General features: G+C 35.8%; 2 protein-coding genes across 2 annotated transcripts in view; both read right to left on the bottom strand.

Moving 5' to 3' along the window:
* The window catches only part of LOC144434101 (rho GTPase-activating protein 21-like), a 108,096-nt gene that overhangs the window by 59,639 nt on the left and 26,129 nt on the right, over positions 1-22,328 (bottom strand). The gene's annotated exons all lie outside the window — the stretch shown is intronic.
* On the bottom strand, positions 10,237-14,142 carry LOC144433914 (uncharacterized). The gene has a single exon (XM_078122318.1). The coding sequence runs from the start codon at positions 14,116-14,118 to the stop codon at positions 11,227-11,229; it is 2,892 nt and encodes a 963-aa protein (XP_077978444.1). The 5' UTR covers positions 14,119-14,142; the 3' UTR covers positions 10,237-11,226.

Genomic DNA, 22,328 nt, shown 5'->3' with positions numbered 1-22,328 from the left:
CCAATGCGTAGAATTATGACTATAGCACATATTACATTGCTTGTTTGACGTCAATAGTGTCTTTTGAAAAGTGACAGTTTACTTTAAAGTCTCGTCGACTGATTTCCAATATGGCGTCGGTCATTATGCTCATTAACATATTCATTTTTTTTTCAAATTACCAAAAAAAAATCATAAAAAATAAAAATGAGGATGTGCTGACTTGAAATTAACAAATCTGAGTAAGCTACCCCCTGCGCATCTACACGCCAGATATCAAAGCAATCTAATAAGAGGCTTTCAAGGAGTTGATGAAAATGACATTTTATGAAAAAAAATCATAAAAAATTGAAAATGGCACAGATCAACTTGGCATGAACAAATCTGAATAGCCTCCCCCAAGGGAACATGCACACCAAATATCGAAGAATTCTGACTGTCACTTCCGGAGTAGATAGTAAAAATATAAAAGTTTGACGGACACCTATGATTCACTCTACTCTCTATACCTCAATACCCACCTATACCTAAAGCTACGCTTTCAGCTTTCGCTGACAGCGGAGCTAAAAATTCACTAGCAAAATTTTCTCTGTAGTGAGCGAGCCAAACATATAGAACCAAGTAGTATTTGATGCTACAATAATTTACATCATGCAAAATGAACTACTATGTAATTTGCAAACAATTTTGGAATTAAATGTCATCAAAATAGTCATAAAAAGTTCTTGAATAAGTTCTAATGTCCTACGAAGAACTATAACTTTACAGAGAACTTGTTCGTTTTACTACTACTACTACATGTACTACTACTGTTGTTGTTGTTGTTGTTGTTGTTGTTGTTGTTGTTGTTGTTGTTGTTGATTTTTCAAGTGTGTAACATGTGCATAAACAAAAATAAAGGAGAAAATTCTAAACAACTTCTACTTTAATTGTTCTGAATACAAATACTGTGTACCTAACACTCGGAAACTAACTTGAATATCAAATACTGTAATCATCTACATTTACCTAATACACGGAAGCTAACTTGAATATCAAGCCACGTAACAATTCAGCTACAGACATTTCCAAACTGTCATCATGCATAGAAAACATGTTTTATAACACAAGTACAATTCTTTGTAAATCATATTTAAATCTCCAAGAACCTAAACAATAACTTAAAACAGATTTAGCACATCTCGCACTGTGAATGCAAAAGATATATATATATATATATATATATTTTTTTTTTAAATTTAAAATTTGTATTTTCCTTCTAAGTTCTAATCCCATCAAGGAACAACAAGGAGGCTGAAAACAGGAAATAAAACTTTTATCATTAAAAATTAAGAGGAATTAAAAGTACGATTTGTGACATTTCAAAAGTGTCTGGAGTAACTCTTTACTGCTTAACAGTATAACATTTTTTAAAGTATTTTTTAAAATCTTTTATTTTTAAGGAACAATTATTCCTGTTTAGACCCGGTTACAATTTAGACAAGCTAAAAAATACATACAAAGGGTGAACACACTCTAGTAAAGCATATGTATATGGTGCTCATTGGCGCAATGATAATATCCTGAATAAATGGGAGCATGGCATATTTTAAACAGAAAGTTTCATTTCACTTCATTTCACAGACACTTGTTATCTTTTCATTGATTTCTAACAAAAATAATAATAATAATTTATTTCTTATAAAAGAGCGCACTACACTGCGTCTCAGTGCGCTTTCCATAACAATACACAGACTGGAATTTTAAAATACTGATGTAACTTGAAACTATACAAAATATGTGTAATACGCTAGTAAAATAGATAAATGTTTGAATAAGAAAATAATGCTAATAAAAACAATGCTTACTTAAAAAGGGCGAAATTTAAGGTTGATGTAAAAAGAAAATCTGCAAAATTCAATAAAAATGTTGTTTAAAAAGGTAAGTTTTGAGAGCGGATTTAAAATTGTCGATGGTCTTTGAATTTCTAATGCCTAGTGGAAGTGAATTCCAGAGAGTGGGTGCACAGACTGAAAACGCTCTCTGACCGTAAGTTTTGTTAAAAATACCAGTGGGTCTGACTAAGAGCAGCTTTTCCGCTGAACGAAGATTTCTTGTGGGTACATATGAACTAATTATTTCTGATAAGTACAGTGGTGCCATGTGATTAATTATCTTAAAAGTTATCAGCAGAGTTTTAAATTTAATTCTAGCATCAACCGGTAGCCAATGCAAGTCAATCAGTACTGGAGTGATGTGGTCCGATTTACGTTTACAGCATACAAGACGAGCGGCGGCATTCTGTAGAGATTGTAGGCGACTTAACTGACACTTAGGTATTCCATTCAATAGACTGTTACAGTAGTCGAGTCGTGATGTCACGAATGCGTGTATCAGTCTCTCTGTGCAGGTTTTATCAAGCAGCTTGCGAATCTTGCCAATCCTATATAGGGAAAAGAACCCACTTTTGCAAATTTGACTAACATAATCAGACATAGAGCCGTCATTTCGTAAATTGACACCAAGATTTCTTACGGAAGGGGATGGAACTATGTCTGATCCACCGATTTTCAGGCTTGTCAGTTGTTCAACGTCAGTTTTTAACTTTGACGAAAACTGTATAACTTCTGTCTTGTCATCATTTAGGACTAACATATTCATTTTCATCCAGGAACGGATATCATCAACACACAGTTCTACATTCGATAAAATGTCAGCTGGCCTATCACAGATGACGTAAATTCCCGAGTCATCTGCATACATGGTGTAGTTTATGTTATATTTCGTAATGATGTCTTCTAGTGGAGCGGTGTATAATGTGAATAAGACGGGTCCGAGAACAGATCCCTGGGGGACACCATATTTCAAGAATGACGTAGATGATTTTAAAGAGTTCACTTTTACATACTGACTGCGATTGTTAAGATATGATGTAAACCACGCTAGTGCTGAACCAATGATACCAAAGCGATACTCTAGTCTCTTTAGCAAAACGCCATGATCAATTGTGTCGAATGCTGCTGATAAGTCCAACATGATGAGAACGACGTCCTTTTTGTTGTTCAAAGCTATCATAATGTCATTATGAAGACGCAGTAAAGCTGTCTCTGTGCTATGGTTGGAACGATATGCACTCTGACACTTGGTGTACAATTCATTCTTAGTCAGATGATCGTGTAATTGCTGTGCGACTATTTTTTCCAGAATTTTCGATAAATAGGGTAAATTGGATACTGGTCTGTAATTTTTCATTAAGTTGTGATCAAGATCAGGTTTCTTCAGAAGTGGTCGAATAATTGCAGATTTAAATTGGCACGGAATGTCGCCTGTAGATAATGAAACATTAAACAGATTGGCTAGGAAAGGCGCGAGAGAATCAACAGATTGTTTAACAAGGTTAGTTGGTAGAATATCAAGTTCGCATGATTTTAATACAATTAATACAATTATTTGGAATATTCACATTCCAATTGCCAAGGATCAAATTAATACAATTAATACAATTATTTGGAAAAAAAATCATGCTCATGTCATTCAAATCAGAAATATGAAATATTGTTTTGAAAATATTGTAAATGACATTTCATCTACTATTAGTATCAATTCAAAAAAGTTTACATTCGGATAATATCAAAATGTCTTAATCTCCTGTTTCAAAGATTGCAGGAGAAATTTGATCTGAAAATGTTTGTGACTTTATGTACTAAAGTTTGTGTATACGATCAACTTTACTGGGAATTTTCAATGCATTTTCTAATTTGGCCCAGAACAATTTTCTGGCTGTGTGACAGTCTTCTTTAGGCCATTCAATGTAAGTTTTCTTAGTGAAAAGTCTCCTCAACCTTCTAGGTAAATCTTTGTCAGGGATTGGCTCTAATAGAACTAGTATTACAACATCTCTACTCTCTTCAAATAATCTATGCAATGCCATTTCCATTTCAAAGAAACACCACTCACTTTTCACAAAGCTAGGACTCAAAATTAAAATTGTCTTTCTGCTTTCCTGAATACTATCCACAATATTATCAACTATGAATTTCCCAGGAATGAAGTTTTTGTAGTCAACACAGATTTTGTATTTTGGGGGAGTACCAGATTCCAAATGAGGAACCAGTGTTCTGAGGACCCAAGACTGATCGGAACTATTATATGACACAAATGCATCAAATGGTTTCACATTTTCTTCCAAATCTATCAACTCATGATATCCTCTAACTTTCAATTTGACGACAAAGCATGCATATTTTATGTACCATCGATTGTAAACACACAAGCCAACAACACTTGCTAAAACAGCAACCAAACAAGCTAGGCCCACCGACAAATAGACATGGAGAAGAGATTCACATTCCAATTGCCAAGGATCAAAATCTCTAACATACATCAAATCTTTACGTTTGGTATCACTACGAGAACACTGATAACTATTGAAATCAACAACTTGAATCAAATGATCTTCTTGTGCCCATTTTCTAAACAAACTCAGTTGACAATCACAATTAAAACTATTTTTATCCAAGTCCAAAATCTGTAATGATGGCAGAAATTGTTTACTGAATAAAAACTCTGGCACAGAAGTTAGTAAAGTACCTGAAAGTATCAGTGTATGTAGTTTGGGTAAATGCCATGAACTACCATTCACTCTTACTATAGGATTACCTCTCATATCTATGGATCGTAACGTGGTATGATTTTGAAACACTGACATATCTAAAAATGTGAACTTGTTATCTTTAAGAATCAACATTTCAACATTTGGCATTCCACTGTACACAGTCCGTGAAAAGTAAGACACTTGGCTGTAAGACATTACGAAAATGGTCAAATATGGAAACTTCAACTGAAACTTTTTCCACTGTGTGTTAAAAGAATCATCCCATCGATCCCGAGGTTCAGCTGACTTTCCATTAATGAGTACAAGAGTTCGAATAGACACGACACCTTTTAACAGACCTAAGTCAAACCTATTGCCAGATAGGTTTATATATTCAAGATTTGGTAGCTGTGACAAATCAAAATCAATGTAAGCATTGGATTCCACACAATTATAATAGAAGTCCACAACTTTCAGGGATTTCAAATGTTGCAAACATTCAACAGTAAATTTGTAAAAGGAGTTGCCTCTGAGACTTAATACTTCCAAATTTGGAATGTTACAGAGACTGTGCTCAACCAGTGTGTCTCTGCTTCCCAATTCCATAGACTGGAGAGACAATTCCCTAAGACTTGCAATGTTGAAAATATTCTTCATCATTTCCACTGGTAAACTGCCTGCTAACTGAACATTTTTTGATATGTTCAAAACCCTAAGATTATATTCTGGGTCCGCAAAGACTCTTAAAGCTTGGATTGATTTAAAGCCAATATCATTTTTCGATAAATCAAGGATCTCTAAATTTTTGAGCCCCAAAAATGACTCTGGATGAATGAAATGGAGTGCATTTGAACTGAGATTCAATATTTTCAGGTGTGGCACCCTCTTAAAAGCTTGTCTCCCGATTTGCCTTAATTTGTTATTGGATAAATTTATCTGAATCACATTTCGGGGAAGGAAATTATTAACAAAGCGGTCAATAACCTCCTCATTCAACGGTGAATATACACTTGAACATGAAAAGTACAGTAGAGATGGTGAAAATAAACTGGTGTAATTTCTAGTTATATTGAGTAAAATGTGATTTCCATCCACAATCAGAGTTTTGGTGAACAGATGTTCAAAAGCACCTGGTTTAACATCAGTGACATCAAGGTGATTATACTCAAAAATTTTAACTGTGTACATCACATTCAGAGTCACAGTTTCCAAATGTCTTAGATTACTCATTGAGTCTTCAAAATGAATGCTAGAAAAGTTGCCTCCAATATCCAGAACTCTCAAACTGTCTAACTTAGACAAGGCATCACAAGGAATTGTTGTCAATCTGGTAGGTGCTAAATACAGTTCTTTTAAGTTCTTCAGCATTCTGAAAGTGTCTGGATACAGGTTGGTGATGTATATATATGTTAAGTCAAGAATCTCCAACTTGTCCAAGTAATCAAATGCATCTGACTCGATAGTTTGTATGGGATTACGCCTCAGCACCAATACACGCAGATTTCTGGTATACTGAAAGAATTCTTTATGCAGTGTTTTGATGCCCATTATCATTAACTTCAGAGAAGTGAGACTTTCCAATCCATACAGCATATCTGAAGGAATAGCTGGATAACTAATGTTTGGATTGCCAGCACTGTTTGAGTATGAACAATACAGCGACAATACTAAACTCTCTAAGTTTGTGAGATTAGAAAAGGGTCTTGATTCAATGAGTTCCAGAGGATTCTGTGTAAGTACCAATGTCTTGAGATGCTTGAGGTTGGAGAAGCTGATGGCTCTGATGTGAGTTACACCACTATGGTCAATTCTCAGGCTAGTCAGAAATTCTGGTAAGTTGAACGGTATACTGTTCAGTTTGTAACTGATTTCTATGTGGCTGTTATTGTACACTTTCCAAGGTGCTATCATCATTGCCTCACTGTCGATACAGAGAAGACTTCCAATGAAAAAGACTGCCACAAGGATAGAAACAATCTGCAATGATGAATTCATTTTTGAATGATTTGTACAGAATTTTAAGCCTAATGATCACTACATGTATCTCTTCAACTTGATAGAGTTCATGTACTAACAGTAACACAGTGAGTGGCAGAAATAGATGAGTGGAATACAACTTGGCGAACTGGAACTAGTCTTTTTTATCATGGAACAAGGAGGAACTGAAACATGGTGACAATAAAAGGTGTATGGAAAAAAACAAAACAAATACACATGCACCTTTTCAATGTGACTTGTTATTCATATTTCACACTGCACGACACTTTTATTTACATGAAAACAATGCCTGCTATTGATAACACTTCTGCTTTAAACTTAAGAAGACAACTTCCTATATTCTCTGGAAAGTTTTTTTTTTCTATGCAACATCAACTTCAGAACCTTAGTGGTAATTGTATAATTGTTATCATATTGAAAAGCTTGGGCAAGATGAGCTGCTTTGTGTGTAGATTCTAAAATTCCACTTAAAGGTGATTCAAAATGCTCACATTCACTATCGCTAATTTGCTAGACGACATGTTTGTGAAATGCATTCTGGTTTTAAAACTTTTCAAAAGCGTCTGCAAACACCTTAAAATGACCCATTTTCAGTCACTTCCCTTCGGATTTACTTCGAGAGTTTTCGGGTATTTCCGGTCCCACCTAGACCATGGGATTTTATGACGTCATAGAGAGACATGGATAGCACGTAGCCTATGACGAGCGTAGTCACTAGGTGAACAAAACTCAACAGCATTGTGAAAAAATACATTGCTAGTGGTTGTAACAGACGTCAGTAAACAAAAACTACACTCTACATGTCTTATTAACCAACATTTACCGATATTTGCTCACACTTTCTGACTAATTGGCAGTGTCTGTGGGTATAAATGCTAAATATGATCTCCCCATATTATGGCAAAATAAATCAAAACGGCTAGACTAGATATATATAAACACTTGTAATGTCGCGTGTTTCATATTCATTGACTTTTATTTATCTGATTTTTTATTATTTGCCGACAAGAAGCATTACGATACCATGGTGACGTTTGACGGCATCCCCGGGCCAAGGACGGCATATTTTAGCCCAATCGTACTCGCGTCGCCTTTTGAACAGTGCATTTAACAACAAAGTAAACATATTTCATCTCGAATAAATATACTAGCTATTAGAATACCAATGGGAAACTTCAAGAAGGCGTATCGGGACATGTGCCACAATATATTTGTTGGTCCCATAATACACTAATTGATTCGATTTGCTCCGAGCATATGGAAGTACGCTCCGAGTCATTGCATCATGTAAATGGAACTGTGACCGACCTAATTCTGTTGTCCATATATAAAATGAGACTGACCTGTAAATTTTTCACAGTTTTCGTTGTGGTCTTGTATTGTCACATGTTTGGCTTGTGAACACAAGTTTACATCTATTATTGTCTAGGGCGTAATACTCTAGTCCGAGTCTGAAACCCATATAAAACCTAAGAAACTCGCATTCGGATCGGACAGAACAGAAGTAGGTCTCATCGACTTGTTGGGGACTCGAATTATTGCTTGTTTTTATCACGGTATACAGGTGATTATTATATATCGGTAGAGGGGTAGTGTTGTCAAGTTTTGTGCAGTCACCGCGGCCGTGGCAGTAAGCTTATACTACTATTAGGATAGTTCCGCAGATCAAAGCTGAAGCAGTGTATGTACAATGTACGTATGGAATCGGGAGAGCACAGCGCACATTCGTGTCGGGTTAAATTTATCCACGTGTTGATGTAATCCATATTTATCAATCAGATATATTGTAAAATTCTTCAAGTGGTACAGAAATAACGTCTCTAACTTCAAAACAAACCCTGAGAAACGGGACCGGACGTGGCTAGCCAAGTATCTAGTTGCAGGCTTTCTTTCATAACCATGTGCTGGGGTCACGACCTTGATTGCCGACGTCAATATTGTCCAATCATATTTGATATCATGAACACATCGCGATATTTGATTTGTTGGTTTCCTAAACTGTACACTTCGAATACCATGATTCGTTACAGAATTCTTCTAATGAATATTAAATAGGCTTGTTGCATTAAATTAAGTGATATCGCAACAAGGGAAACCATACAAGTTTTCTTCCAGATGAGTTGCTAAAGTCGTGTAAATGACAACACTAAACTCACGAAATTTCCTCAATTCTTTACAATTTTATTGCTGATGATATGGCAATCTAATAGCTAGTTTATTTATTCAAGATAAATATGTTTACTTTGTTGCTAAATGCGCCGTTCAAAAGGCGACATCAGTGAGTATAGTCGAGTATAGTGGGCTATAATATGCTGTCGACGCCATGCCTGTCGAAGATATTGTAATGCTTCTCCTCGGCAAATAATAAAAAAAATCAGATAAATAAATTGAAACACGCGAGCGACATTACAAGTGTTTAATATGTATATCTACACTGTAGTCTAGCTGTTTTGATTTATTTTGCCATAATATGGGGAGATAATATTTTAGCATTTATACCCACAGACACTGCCAATTAGTCAGAAAGTGTGAGTAAATATCGGTAAATGTTGGTTAATAAGACATGTAGAGTGTAGTTTTTGTTTACTGGTGTCTGTTACAACCACTAGCAATGTATTTTTTCACAATGCTGTTGAGTTTTGTTCACCTAGTGACTACGCTCGTCATAGGCTACGTGCTATCCATGTCTCTCTATGACGTCATAAAATCCCGTGGTCTAGGTGGGACCGGAAATACCCGAAAACTCTCGAAGTAAATCCGAAGGGAAGTGACTGAAAAAAGGTCATTTTAAGGTGTTTGCAGACGCTTTTGAAAAGTTTTAAAACCAGAATGCATTTCACAAACATGTCGTCTAGCAAATTAGCGATAGTGAATGTGAGCATTTTGAATCACCTTTAAGGGACATGTATCAACAAGCATTGAATTTGATATTCATATTTCATTTTGGTTCAGTTTGTGTGTGTTTTTCAATCATACTGTACATGTACATGTATCTCCTGTTCATTTCTATTTTGAGTGGGATATTTTCAATAACAACACCTGCACCACCATGACCTGTAATCTAGGAATTTTAAAAAATTCAAATGACGTATAAAAACATTTATGACCCCTAAAAGCCTATTATTACCTTAAAAGTGAAAATATCATGAACATTAATTGTTCAACCATTGCATACACATTTCTGCTGACTCCCAAGATGCAATGTGGCCCACAGCAAAGATCCCCAAATGGGGGGAAAACTTCAACTTGATGTTCTCTGAAATTGTGCATATTGTACATATGTAGGTACGGTAAAACAATGAAGTGACTCTCCAGAACCAAAAGTTCATGAAAATGCCTTTATTTCTTGGAGAAGCGTTTCCCTTTGGTTCTTTAAGCTTCTTTGAAAAGGAAACAAATATTTTCTTCGTAACAAATGTTACAGTTATTAAAACTTTTATAGCGATGATATATCATAAATTTAATCAGCTTGTCTGTTATATATGCATCATATCAATACCAGAACGAACACAACATCAACACAACATCACTTCATTTCAGATATAAAAGCCTATGTCTTTTATAAACTTTCTCATCCACAAAATAAAAATTCAACATTAGTTTAGATAAAACTTTATTTTTTCATCATTTTAAACTTCTGTTATGCAAAATATACAAACCGATACAATATAATATGTAAATGTTATTTCAATTCACTTGGTTCTTACTTCTGTACTTTCAAACACCTAGTTTACCTTTCATTCACATTTTCAACTCACTTAGAAGTATATATCATTTCACCAAACATGCTACGGAAAGAAATCTTTTACAGTACACAACAAAAGTGTACACATAGTTGGACTCCTTAGGTCACCTGCAATTCTACAAATTTTCAATAAAAAACACACAGAAATGTGGGCAGCAATGTGAGACTGTCAGAGGTGAAATACATCAAATCAAGATGCATTGACCATGCTTTTTCTAGAGGGCAGTATGTATAGAAATCAACTTAACCAATACTGACTCTACAATCATATTGCTATATTGAAAGGGAAAAGCTACAGCTTCTCCCAATTGGTAAAGAACACTGCATTGAAATCTATTTCTGAAATATATACATCCTGCTTTTTAAAATGCTTTACTAAAAATTTGCTGAATTGTTGGGAGCACTGACAAAGAATCTGCAATATATCTTAAGATGTCGTGATCAGAAAGTAGTAACACTTCAGTTGTAAACTGTGAATGAGTTATGATCATTGGCACAATCATATTCAAAGCACAAACACACAAAGTACATGTATGGACTCTAGACTCTCAATTTAACATACATACACATAATACTTGATTGCATAAGTACCATAACATACCATTTTCAAGAGTTCCAACTTTTATGGACACATCAAAACTGCCGGTCTCATAGTCTACATACGAAAAAATACTATATATTTCAGCAAAAAGTAAATCATATTTTTTTTTTTTTTACATATATTAGTATTACAAGTGGTCATCAAGATAATGAAGTATACTCCCATGTAGTATGTTTGTAATTTGGCCTCCTCAGAACTGGTACTGGAACCTTTGAACCTTTTTAGCTCATTGCCATTGGTATTTCCTAGATCTGTGAATGGTTTATACTGGTAATACAATGTAAATGTGCCAATTGTGACCCAAAAAAATGTCAATGATACAGAAGAAATTCACAGTTTATGTACGTGATCAACTTTACTGGGAATTTTCAATGCATCTTCCATCTTGACCCAAAATAATTGTCTGGCAGTGTGACAGTCTTCTTTGGGCCATTCAATGTATGTTTTCTTGGTGAAAAGTTTTCTCAACTTTCGAGGCAAATCTTTGTCAGGAATTGGCTCTAATAAGACAAGAATTAAAACATCTCTACTTTCTTCAAATAATCTATTCAATGCCATTTCCATTTCAAAGAAACACCACTCACTTTTCACAAAGTTCGGAGTTAAAACTAAAATTGTCTTTCTGCTTTCCTGGATACTATCTATGATATTATCAACTATATATCTCCCTGGTATGAAGTTTTTAAAGTCAACACAGATCTTAAATTTAGGTGGGTCACCACTTTCTAAATGTGGAAGTAACTGACTTGAAATCCAATCGCCGTCTACACTATTATATGACACAAATGCATCAAATGGTTTCTCCTTTTCTTCCAAATCTATCAATTCATGATAGCCTCTAACTTTCAATTTGACGACAAAGCATGCATATTTTATGTACCATCGATTGTAAACACACAAGCCAACAACACTTGCTAAAACAGCAACCGTACAAGCTAGGCCCACAGACAAGTAGACATGGAGAAGAGATTCACATTCCAATTGCCAAGGATCAAAATCTCTAACATACATCAAATCTTTACGTTTGTTATCACTACGAGAACACTGATAACTATTGAAATCAACAACTTGAATCAAACGATCTTCTTGTGCCCATTTTCTAAACAAACTCAGTTGACAATCACAATTAAAACTATTTTTACCCAAGTCCAAAATCTGTAATGATGGCAGAAATTGTTTACTGAATAAAAACTCTGGCACAGAAGTTAATAAAGTACCTGAAAGTATCAGTGTATGTAGTTTAGGTAAATGCCATGAACTACCATTCACTCTTACTATAGGATTACCTCTCATATCTATGGATCGTAACTTGGTATGATTTTGAAACACTGACATATCTAAAAATGTGAACTTGTTCTTATTAAGAATCAACATTTCAGCATTTTGAATTCCACTGTACACTTGCTGTGAAAGAAAGGACACCTGACTGTATGTCATTACAAATATGGTCAAATTTGGAAATTTCAACTGAGACCTTTCCCAAAGTGTGTTAAATGAGTCATCCCAGTGGTGCCGAGGATCAGTTGACTTTCCATTGATAAGTACAAGAATTCGGATAGACACGGCACCTTTCAACAGACCTAGGTCAAACCTACTACCAGATAGGTTTATATACTCAAGATTTGGTAGCTGTGACAAATTAAAGTCGATTACAGATGATGGGTTTAAACGATTATAGGACAAATCAGCAACTTTCAGGGATTTCAAACGCTCCAAACATTTAGGTGTAAATTTATAAAGGTAGTTATTTCTTAGATGTAATACTTCCAAATTTGGAATGTTACAGACACTGAGTTCAATCAGTGTGTCCCTGATTCTAAGTTTCATTGTTTGAAGCGACAGTTCCCGAAGACTTGCAATGTTGAAGATTGTTTCCATTTTCTTTGGAGCTATATTACCTGCCAGCGGTGTATTTCCAGATATGTTCAAAATCCTCAGATTATACTCAGGTTCAGCGAAGACTCTCAAAGCTTGGATTGATGTGGAATCTAGCTGATTTTTGGATAAATCTAGAATTTCTAACTTCTGAAGCCCCCAAAATGAATATCGATCCAATGTATGGAAAGCATTTGCACTAAGATTCAGTGTTCTCAGCTCTGGTACCATCTTAAAAGATTCTTCCTTAATTTCTTTCAGTTTGTTACTGGACAAATTTATATCTCTTAATTTTGGTGGTAGGAAAGTAATAACATAAAGTTCACTAATAATCTGTTCAGTTATTGGGGAAGAAATACCCGAACAAGATAGCGACCGAAGAGATGGTGAGAATAAGTTTGAATAGTTTGCGCCAAAAGACACATAAATCTGGTTTTCATCAACTATTAGAGATTGGGTCAACAGATGCTCAAAAGCACCTGGTTCGATAAAAGTGAAATTAGGATGAATATACTCAAAAATATTTTTAGTGTACACATCATAGAGAGTTACGGTTTCCAAATGGCCTAGCTCTTTCATTGATTCTTCAAAATAAACACTGGAAAAGCTGCCTCCAATATCCAGAACTCTCAAACTGTCTAACTTAGACAAGGCATCACAAGGAATTGCTGTCAATCTGGTAGGTGCTAAATACAGTTCTTTTAAGTTCTTCAGCATTCTGAAAGTGTCTGGATACAGGTTGGTGATGTATATATATGTTAAGTCAAGAATCTCCAGCTTGTCCAAGTAATCGAATGCATCTGACTTGATAGTTTGTATGGGATTACGCCTCAGCACCAATACACGCAGATTTCTGGTATACTGAAAGAAGTCTTTATACAGTGTTTTGATGCCCATTATCATTAACTTCAGAGAAGTGAGACTTTCCAATCCATACAGCATATCTGAAGGAATAACTGGATAACTAATGTTTGGATTGCCAGCACTGTCAACTGTACGACTTGAACACGAAAGTATCAAATTCTCAAGGTTCATCAGATCAAGAAATGGTCTTGATTCAATCATTCCAAAAGAATTCTGTGAAATTTCCAATGTTTTCAGCTGTTTGAATCTGGAAAAGCTAGAGGCTTTGATGTGAGTGATATTACTGTTGATAATTGTCAGGCTAGTCAGATATTCTGGTAAGTTCAATGGAATGTCATTCACCTTGTAGCTGATTTTTACATAGCTGTGATTATACACTTTCCATGGCATTACGTGCCTAGATTCCTGGCTAGCAATGCTTACAGCTAGACCTCCAATTCCATAGACTGCCAACAGGACACTTGCAACTTGCAATAAATTCATTTTCAACTTGAACTTGAACACCGGTGGTCAGACTCACTGTTTGTGGATATTTAAGTTAGAGAGAGGAAGACTGAACATGTACACACAGCAGCTAAATAGCCAGGACTGGTAAGAAATTTCACCCACAATACAATGTACTCCAAAATGAGGAAGTGAAACCGGTGTGGTGACTCATTGAAAAACACAAATAACCCATTACAAAACTACTGAACTTTTCTGTGGTGTAACATCTCCACATACATGTAGTTTACAATAAATCTTCCTGGAATCACAAAAGGTACAGGTAAACATACAATTACAAATTTGAATTCCATATCAACAATACTCAGTCACGTCACATCGCTTTATTTAATTCTGACCATCATGGCATGCATACATTGCTGTGGCTGGATCAGAAAGGGGGAATATGGTAAAACTGGCATCGTTTCACCATAATTTAAAAATGATAGGGGAACTCAGGTAGATTTTACCTGCTTACAACCCTTAACAAAACTACTGCAATGTCTTGTAACAACATAATGTGTTCATATTGCAAGACCAATGGTTGAATCTGAAACATAAGGCAAAAAAAGAAAAGAAAAAGAATTGTTTCTGGTCATCACTTAAAAGTTTGTAAATACCACCACATCGGTCTTGTGTGTGTGTGTGTGTGTGTGTGTGTGTGTGTGTGTGTGTGTGTGTGTGTGTGTGTGTGTGTGTGTGTGTGTGTGTGTGTGTGTGTGTGTGTGTGTGTGTTTGTTCAGCCCAAACAGTCTGCACATCCGTGGGGAAACACAAAAATAACCCTCCCTACTTCAATGAAGACAACTGCAGAGCCAATCATAAACAAGCAAATGATATCAGCCCCACATACACATGTACACACTTGCGCTAAAGTACTAAATAAAAAGAAAAGTAACTGCCATAAACAGTAGACTGTGTGACACGTTTGTTGACAAACTGTCCTGACCAGAAGCAATTCTTCTCTCTTTTTGCCTGTATCGGCATCAAAGAGAATTTCGAACAGACGGTTATTCTTTCAGTTTGACAATAAATTGTTTTGTTGTCATGTACTCTGCAACCTGGTGGCTAGCCTTAACACGGTAACGCCAAAGGACTTTGAGTTCTTGCCTTACATAAAATAGAGTCATCACACTTTTTGATATCAGACAATGATACACACTCATTCATGATAATGGTAGTAATTCCACAGCATGAACACTGCTATGACTTGAGTGATGATATCATAATCTCATTTGAACTCCTCTCAGGTCAATTTACCCTAAACACTTGACCACCATGAAACTGAAAGATAAAGTTGGTTTCTTTTTTAACAGAGGTTTGGAAAGTCCAACAAATATGCCAGATAATCAGTTTTTAGGCTGAATGTGATCACGAGACTATGCTAACATGGAATTAACAGTGTATTACGGGACAATCGCAAAATGTCACAATAAGCAAACTTTGTTTATTTAGGGGAGGGAAGGGGTCTGGCATCAATGCAATTGCTGCACTTCATTTTCGCACTTCTCACCAAATTTCAAAAACTTTCACACCTTAAATGATTCCAAGATTTTCATGCAGGTAAAATGTATATTTCTGAGTATGGACATAGTGTCCTGAAAACATACAACTTCTTGCTAGCATAGGCATACATGTTTTAATATATTAATACATTAGCACATACTACACATACAATTGAATTGTCAGGTGAATGTACTGATTCAATATATACCATGTGGCTCCATACTCTTGCCTACATATATACACATATGAAACCCAGATGAAAACTTTTAGATAAATTTAAATCACAAAACTGGAATGAACACTAACTAAAACTGTCTGTTTAAATTTCAACACTTTTGGCTATATGTACATGTACAACCCCAGGAAGCTTTTAGCAATCAAATACACTTGCAAACTGCATGTACTTGTATGAACTGTTCATTTCACATATGAAAAATAGTTTAAATTGTACTTGATTACTTAAGAACTCAAGTACAAATATAGCTCAAAACAAGAATAATGAAATCACATATAAATGCTGAATGACTGGATACTAACATATCAAGAAACTACAGAGACACATGTTGCAATTGGTAAGTAAACAGCGCCCTCTGTAGGCTGTACATTGTTTTGAAATTCAACACTTTCTCCCTTCAAAACAAAACCCACACACAGGTCAATGATGTCATGATCTACAATGTACAAATGCGATCAACTTTACTGGGAATCTTCAACGCATCTTCTAACTTTGCCCAAAACAATTTTCTGGCTGTGTGACAGTCTTCTTTAGGCCATTCAATGTAAGTTTTCTTAGTGAAAAGTCTCCTCAACCTTCTAGGTAAATCTTTGTCAGGGATTGGCTCTAATAGAACTAGTATTACAACATCTCTACTCTCTTCAAATAATCTATGCAATGCCATTTCCATTTCAAAGTAACACCACTCACTTTTCACAAAGTTTGGAGTTAAAACTAAAATTGTCTTTCTGCTTTCCTGGATACTATCTATGATATTATCAACTATATATCTGCCTGGTATGAAGTTCTTAAAGTCAACACAGATCTTAAATTTAGGTGGATCGCCACTTTCTAAATGTGGAAGTAACTGTCTCAAGACCCAATTTTGATCTTCACTATTATACGCCACAAACGCATGAAAAGGTTTCTGTACCTCTTCGAGATCAACCAATTCATGATACCCTCGAACTTTCACACGAAACAAAAAACAAGCATATTTTACGTACCATCGATTGTAGATACACAAACCTGTAACCAGTGAGAAAACAACAGCTATACATGCTAGACTCACAGACAAATAGACATGGAGCAGTGACTCACATTTCAAAAGCCAGGGATCAAAATCACGTAGTGGTACCTCCCTTCTTGGCTCAGGGGAAGAACACCAATCATCGTTAAAACCAATCACTTTCACTGTCACATCATGCTGAGCCCACTTTCGGAAGAAGCTCAAGTGACAATCACACTGTAGTGAATTCTTGTAAACATTTATAACTTCCAGTGATGGTAAATTCTCCTTACTGACGAGTGGCTCTGGAACATACCTTAACCCATTTCTGGCCAGCAGCAATGTGTGTAAATGAGGCAGATGCCAAGAACTACCAACAACTTTCCTAATATTATTTCCACTTATATCTAAGTATTGTAATTGTGTTAACTGACTTAGCAATGACAAATCTAGTGTGGAGATTTGGTTTTCAGGAAGCAGGAGCCTGGTCACTTTCAGAATGCTGCTAACCAGATATTGTGAAAGGTACGTCATTTCACTGTTAGTCAGTACAAAAATAGATAGATAAGGGAAATCCAATTCTAACTTTTCCCAGCAAGGATTCAACTTATCATCTAACTTGTCTCTACCTTTATCACCATCATTGTTGTCAACAGCATCTACTAACACTAATTCTTTCAAAGAAGTAACATTTTGAAACATAGCCACATCGAAACTACTACCTGACAAGTCAACAAACTCTAAAAGTGGTAACACAGAAAGGAAATAACTTTGTTTACCAATAAAATGATTGTGAGATAGGTCTAGCCAGCTGAGTGATTTCATCTGCTGCAAACACAAAGGTGCGGTGTTCAGACGATTGTTCTTCAGGCTAAGCTTTTCAAGATTTGGAATATTACACAAACTGTCATTGATCAATGTGTGGTGTGATCGTAGTGTCATAGATTCTAGATAAAGTTCTTTGAGTGTTACTATATTGAAAATGTTATTTAAATGTTGTAGGTCTATCGAGGAACTTGTGAAATCAAGTGCAACTGGCGTATTTGAAGATATATTGAGCACTCTTAGACTGTAACCACAAGATGAGAATGTCTTGAGAGACTGGATTGCATGTTCATCTATTTGATTGTGAGATAAATCCAAAACCTCGAGTTTTTTCAAACCATCAAATATGTCAGGACCGAAGTCAGTGAGTGAATTATAGCTCAAATTTAAGAGTCTCAGTTCTGATAGTCCTTCAAAACAGGTTCCCCTCATTGGTATCTTGTTCAATCTATTGTATGATAGGTTCAATGTAGCTAGTTTCTTTGGTAGGTAATGATCAATATGGTAGATTTCACTAACAAATCTTTCAATATCAGGTGAAAAAATATCTGATATCGATAACTTTGTTGTGGCTTGTGAGAAAATGGGATACAACTTCATAGCAAAGGCTGAATTCACTGAAAGTTTGATGTGGTTATCATCTGCTCGCAGTGATTTTGACGGCAAATATTTAAATGCACTCGGTTGAAGACTGACTGCTTGAGAATTAGACCTGTACTCACAGGTGGTGTACGCTGCCTGAATGACTACGTCCTCCAAACGAGACAAAGCTTTTGTAGATTCAGTGAAAGACACTTGATTGAATCCACCTCCAATGTGAAGAACCTGAAGCTCTGGCAATAGTGACAGAGCATCTGAAGGTATCAGTGTTAACCTGGTTGGACACAGGTACAATTCTCTCAAGTGCTTCAAATTCTTGAAAGCATTCACATGGATAGTGTCAATGAAGGTGAAGTTCAAGTTCAGTGATTTCAGTTTGGCGGCATGGTCAAAGCTGTCATTGTAAATGGTTTTGATTGGATTGTAACTCAGTACCAATTTCTCCAGATTTGTTAAGTGCTTAAAATATTCCTTGTGTACATATGTGATTCCCATCAGAGTAAGCTGTAGTTCTTTAAGGTTTTCCAGGCCATAAAATGTATCAGCAAAAAGAACTGGATGGCTCAAATTGAATGGATACTGGTTTTTGGATGTTGGATTATTCCTTGGCCAAACGAGACTAAGCGTTTCCAATTTACCCAGGTTTGAAAATGACCCTAGTTGGACCGATGTCAATGGATTTTGTCTCACCTCCAAGACTTTGAGTTGACTGAGTTTGGTGAAACTTGATCGTTGTATCTGCTGTAGATTATTCTTTACCATAGTTAGATGGGTCAAGTACACAGGTAGATTTTCTGGTATAGCTGTAATGTTGTAGTCTATGTACACATAGCTTTGGTTGTAAACTTTCCATGGTGATACTGTTGTAAGAACTGCAGGAATGTCGATCAACCAGACTAAGATGAAGGAGAAGAGTGCAACATTCATCCATGTATGATTTCCACAGTGTCTTGCCATACTGTCCTTCATGTAGGCTTCAGAATATATGAATTTCAATTTCACGATCAGAATTTATATGGCTGCACAGGAGGAACAAACAAGGAAGTGGCAGCTGACTTGGTATAAACCCAACGAATAATACTCATGACTGTTGTAACATTCGTGAGCAAGCATTGTGAATTGAAGTAAACACTTCCATATATGCTGTTTTTAGTTTGAAATGCACATTGTACTATACATGGGGGTTTTAGAGGAACCGAAAGCTGTCAAAAGTCATAGCTGTTATCAACATTCTATACCTATTTAGTATTTGGTACATGAAAGGAATGTCCCATTATTTACCTGCTGTCACATCACATTGCTTTTAGTCATCAGAAGTAACGAACACCTCTGCCTGGAAAAGTTACACATACTTAAGTTTCATACATTTTTCTTACTTGTGGTAATTGCTGATATCATAGAAATGTATATTTTTAAATCATGTACACGTAGTTCTGCAGAGAGGCATACCAGTACCAAGAGTTTCTTTTGAAATGTGTAAATACTACATATTATAGTTCTGTGACTGTTCACAACACAGGTCCACCTTTATAGCAACTCATTTATAAGGTACATGTGTCATTGTGGTCATTAAAATACAAATGTACATGCATGATATATAAATTATTATGACAAGATGACACTTAAATTAGTGATTAACCATAGTACACTAACCCTTTCATGACAAGATCCCATCCCCCACCCCCACCCCCACCCCTCCTTTCCCACCACACAACCCCCACACTACATACACAAATTAGAAGCTTGTGTATTTCCGTAAATGACATGTACTTTATAACAATTTTGGGATATGCTTCAATCCACATTACAGTGTGGTGAATTCCCTAAAAACTGTTCATATTCAGAAAACCTCAAACTTGCCATCACCTAATTTAAACAGAGCTTCAGCAAACCCAAAGTCCCCTACCCCACCTGATGAGAAACAACAGAAAAATGTCATTTTTTTACTTCACCAAAACATCTCTCACATATATACATGTATAGTAGGATGCAATATACCCTATCAAATTGATTTTTGGGTCTAATAACATGTAAAATGTCTAATCATTGGTATTTTAACAGTGAAGATATTGTTGCTTGTGAGATTCCAAAAATAATGCTCCAGTTACAGCTAGTGCAGGTGTAAGACCATTCATAACATCTGATCCTCAAAAATACATTTTCAGGAAACAAAATGGTAAGATATAGCCCCCTTGTAAGTTTTCTAAAAAAAAATGTTTTTAAATCTATGAACATTAAGAACGTGATGAATATGGAAACAAAAATCTCTTCCTTGTATAAGTCTTTATAGAGGTCAGAGAGTATTTATGTTTTCAAATGTAGGTCCACCCAGGAGTTCATGTATTGAATTTCTACAGAGTGATTCCCATGTTGTGATGGAAATATCATCCTATATAGGAAGACTACACAATACCCATATCATACTCATAGCATATATATTCCTTTTCATATATACACTAAAGCTATCCTGAATGGATACTGGGATCTCCAATGTACTTTCCTTTTGTAAGGAGGGGAGGGGGAAAGGGGGCAAGTTAAGGTTAGATATAATATACTTATTTATAGAATTTGAGCTGATACACAAATGTATTATTAATGACTAAAATCCACATGATCACAAAATGCCCTTTGAATCTCATATTCATAATGAGCCTACATTGTTGTGTCACTTGGTACCAGGTGACACTTCACACCCAAACCAATGCTACGTTACTGTTGTACTTTTGAAAGGCTTTAACAGAAAATTCTTTCATTTTCTGTGCTGAACAAATATTGAAATCACAAACCACTCCTTCAACTGTTGTTTACTTACTTTAAAAAGCAATTACATCATTTATCCATTACATATAAGGTTGTGAACCCCTGCTGTGGTTCTATAAAAGGAACTACATTTTCCTAATATAGAAACTTTGACCTGGGATGACTTTTACCGGTCAGCCAAATACACATATTAATTAGTCTAATGTATCCATTCTTATCACAGTTTTATGGGATTTACCATTTACATACATAAATCATTAATCGATTTGTACAGCGCACTGGGACAGGAAACATCAACAGACAGAGTAGAGACCAAAATAAGGAGATGTCAGCCGACTGAAAAACTGGAAGGTTGGACACTTTGACCGTTACAGTAACACAATTATATTGCTGCATATAACATATTCTCCACAAGAAGCTCTTGAAAGATTAATCAGCTGACTTATGGTAGCTAGTCATAAAATGGTCAAGAACTTACAGCAGTTTTTTGGTGAGTGTTTACACCGTTATACCAAGACCATGACGAGTAAGTTGATGTTCCATTTATTACTTGTTACAGTATGTATAGCTGACCAGACCAGTGGCAGTAGTTTACGTCTCCCATCGCAATCACCATCATCAAGACCATGTAAAACTTTCAACATGACCTATTTGGACTGCAGTCTTCAAGACCTCATTGACATACCAGCTGATTTGCCTTTAAGTCTAACACACCTTGACCTTATTCGTAACAACATCACAGGGATCACCCCCAATAGTTTTCATGGAATGGCAAATCTTACACATCTTGATCTAAGTCGGAATGCAATCAAAACAATTGAAACACACTCCTTTCAGACTCTCTCCAGTCTGGAATACCTGGGATTACTGCGTACTGCCTACGGGTTTACTGGAGGTTTTCATATTTCACCTGCAACCTTCACAGGACTGCACAATCTTCGTAATCTTGATCTTACTCTTGCAGGCCTCAATAATGTGACGAAGGAGCTTTTCATCCATACCAGGAAACTGCAAACTCTTCGTTTAAGTTACAATTTCATCTACAAACTTCCTGAAGATGTATTTTTATATACAGAGAGGCTAGAAGTTTTAGACTTGGGTGGGATCTTCATAACTGAACTACAACCAGCAACTTTTTCTCACCTCACACAACTACGTGAACTGTACCTGAATAATACAATGATGAAAACTCTGCCTCTAGATGCTTTGGCCCCTCTGCTTAATCTACACATGTTGTTTATTGATGGCCCTATGTCTGACATAGATTTTGGCACTGAACTTCACGCCTTGACAAAG

Source organism: Glandiceps talaboti, chromosome 4 (genome assembly GCF_964340395.1).
Source record: "Glandiceps talaboti chromosome 4, keGlaTala1.1, whole genome shotgun sequence".
NCBI classification, from domain to species: Eukaryota; Metazoa; Hemichordata; class Enteropneusta; family Spengelidae; genus Glandiceps; species Glandiceps talaboti.
The sequence above is the reverse complement of the archived record's forward strand: the minus strand, read 5'-3'. Positions and strand labels throughout refer to the sequence as shown.

Bases quoted from the DNA above. Each gene is read 5' to 3' on its own strand.
- LOC144433914 (XM_078122318.1), bottom strand. From the start codon at position 14,118: ATGAATTTATTGCAAGTTGCAAGTGTCCTGTTGGCAGTCTATGGAATT.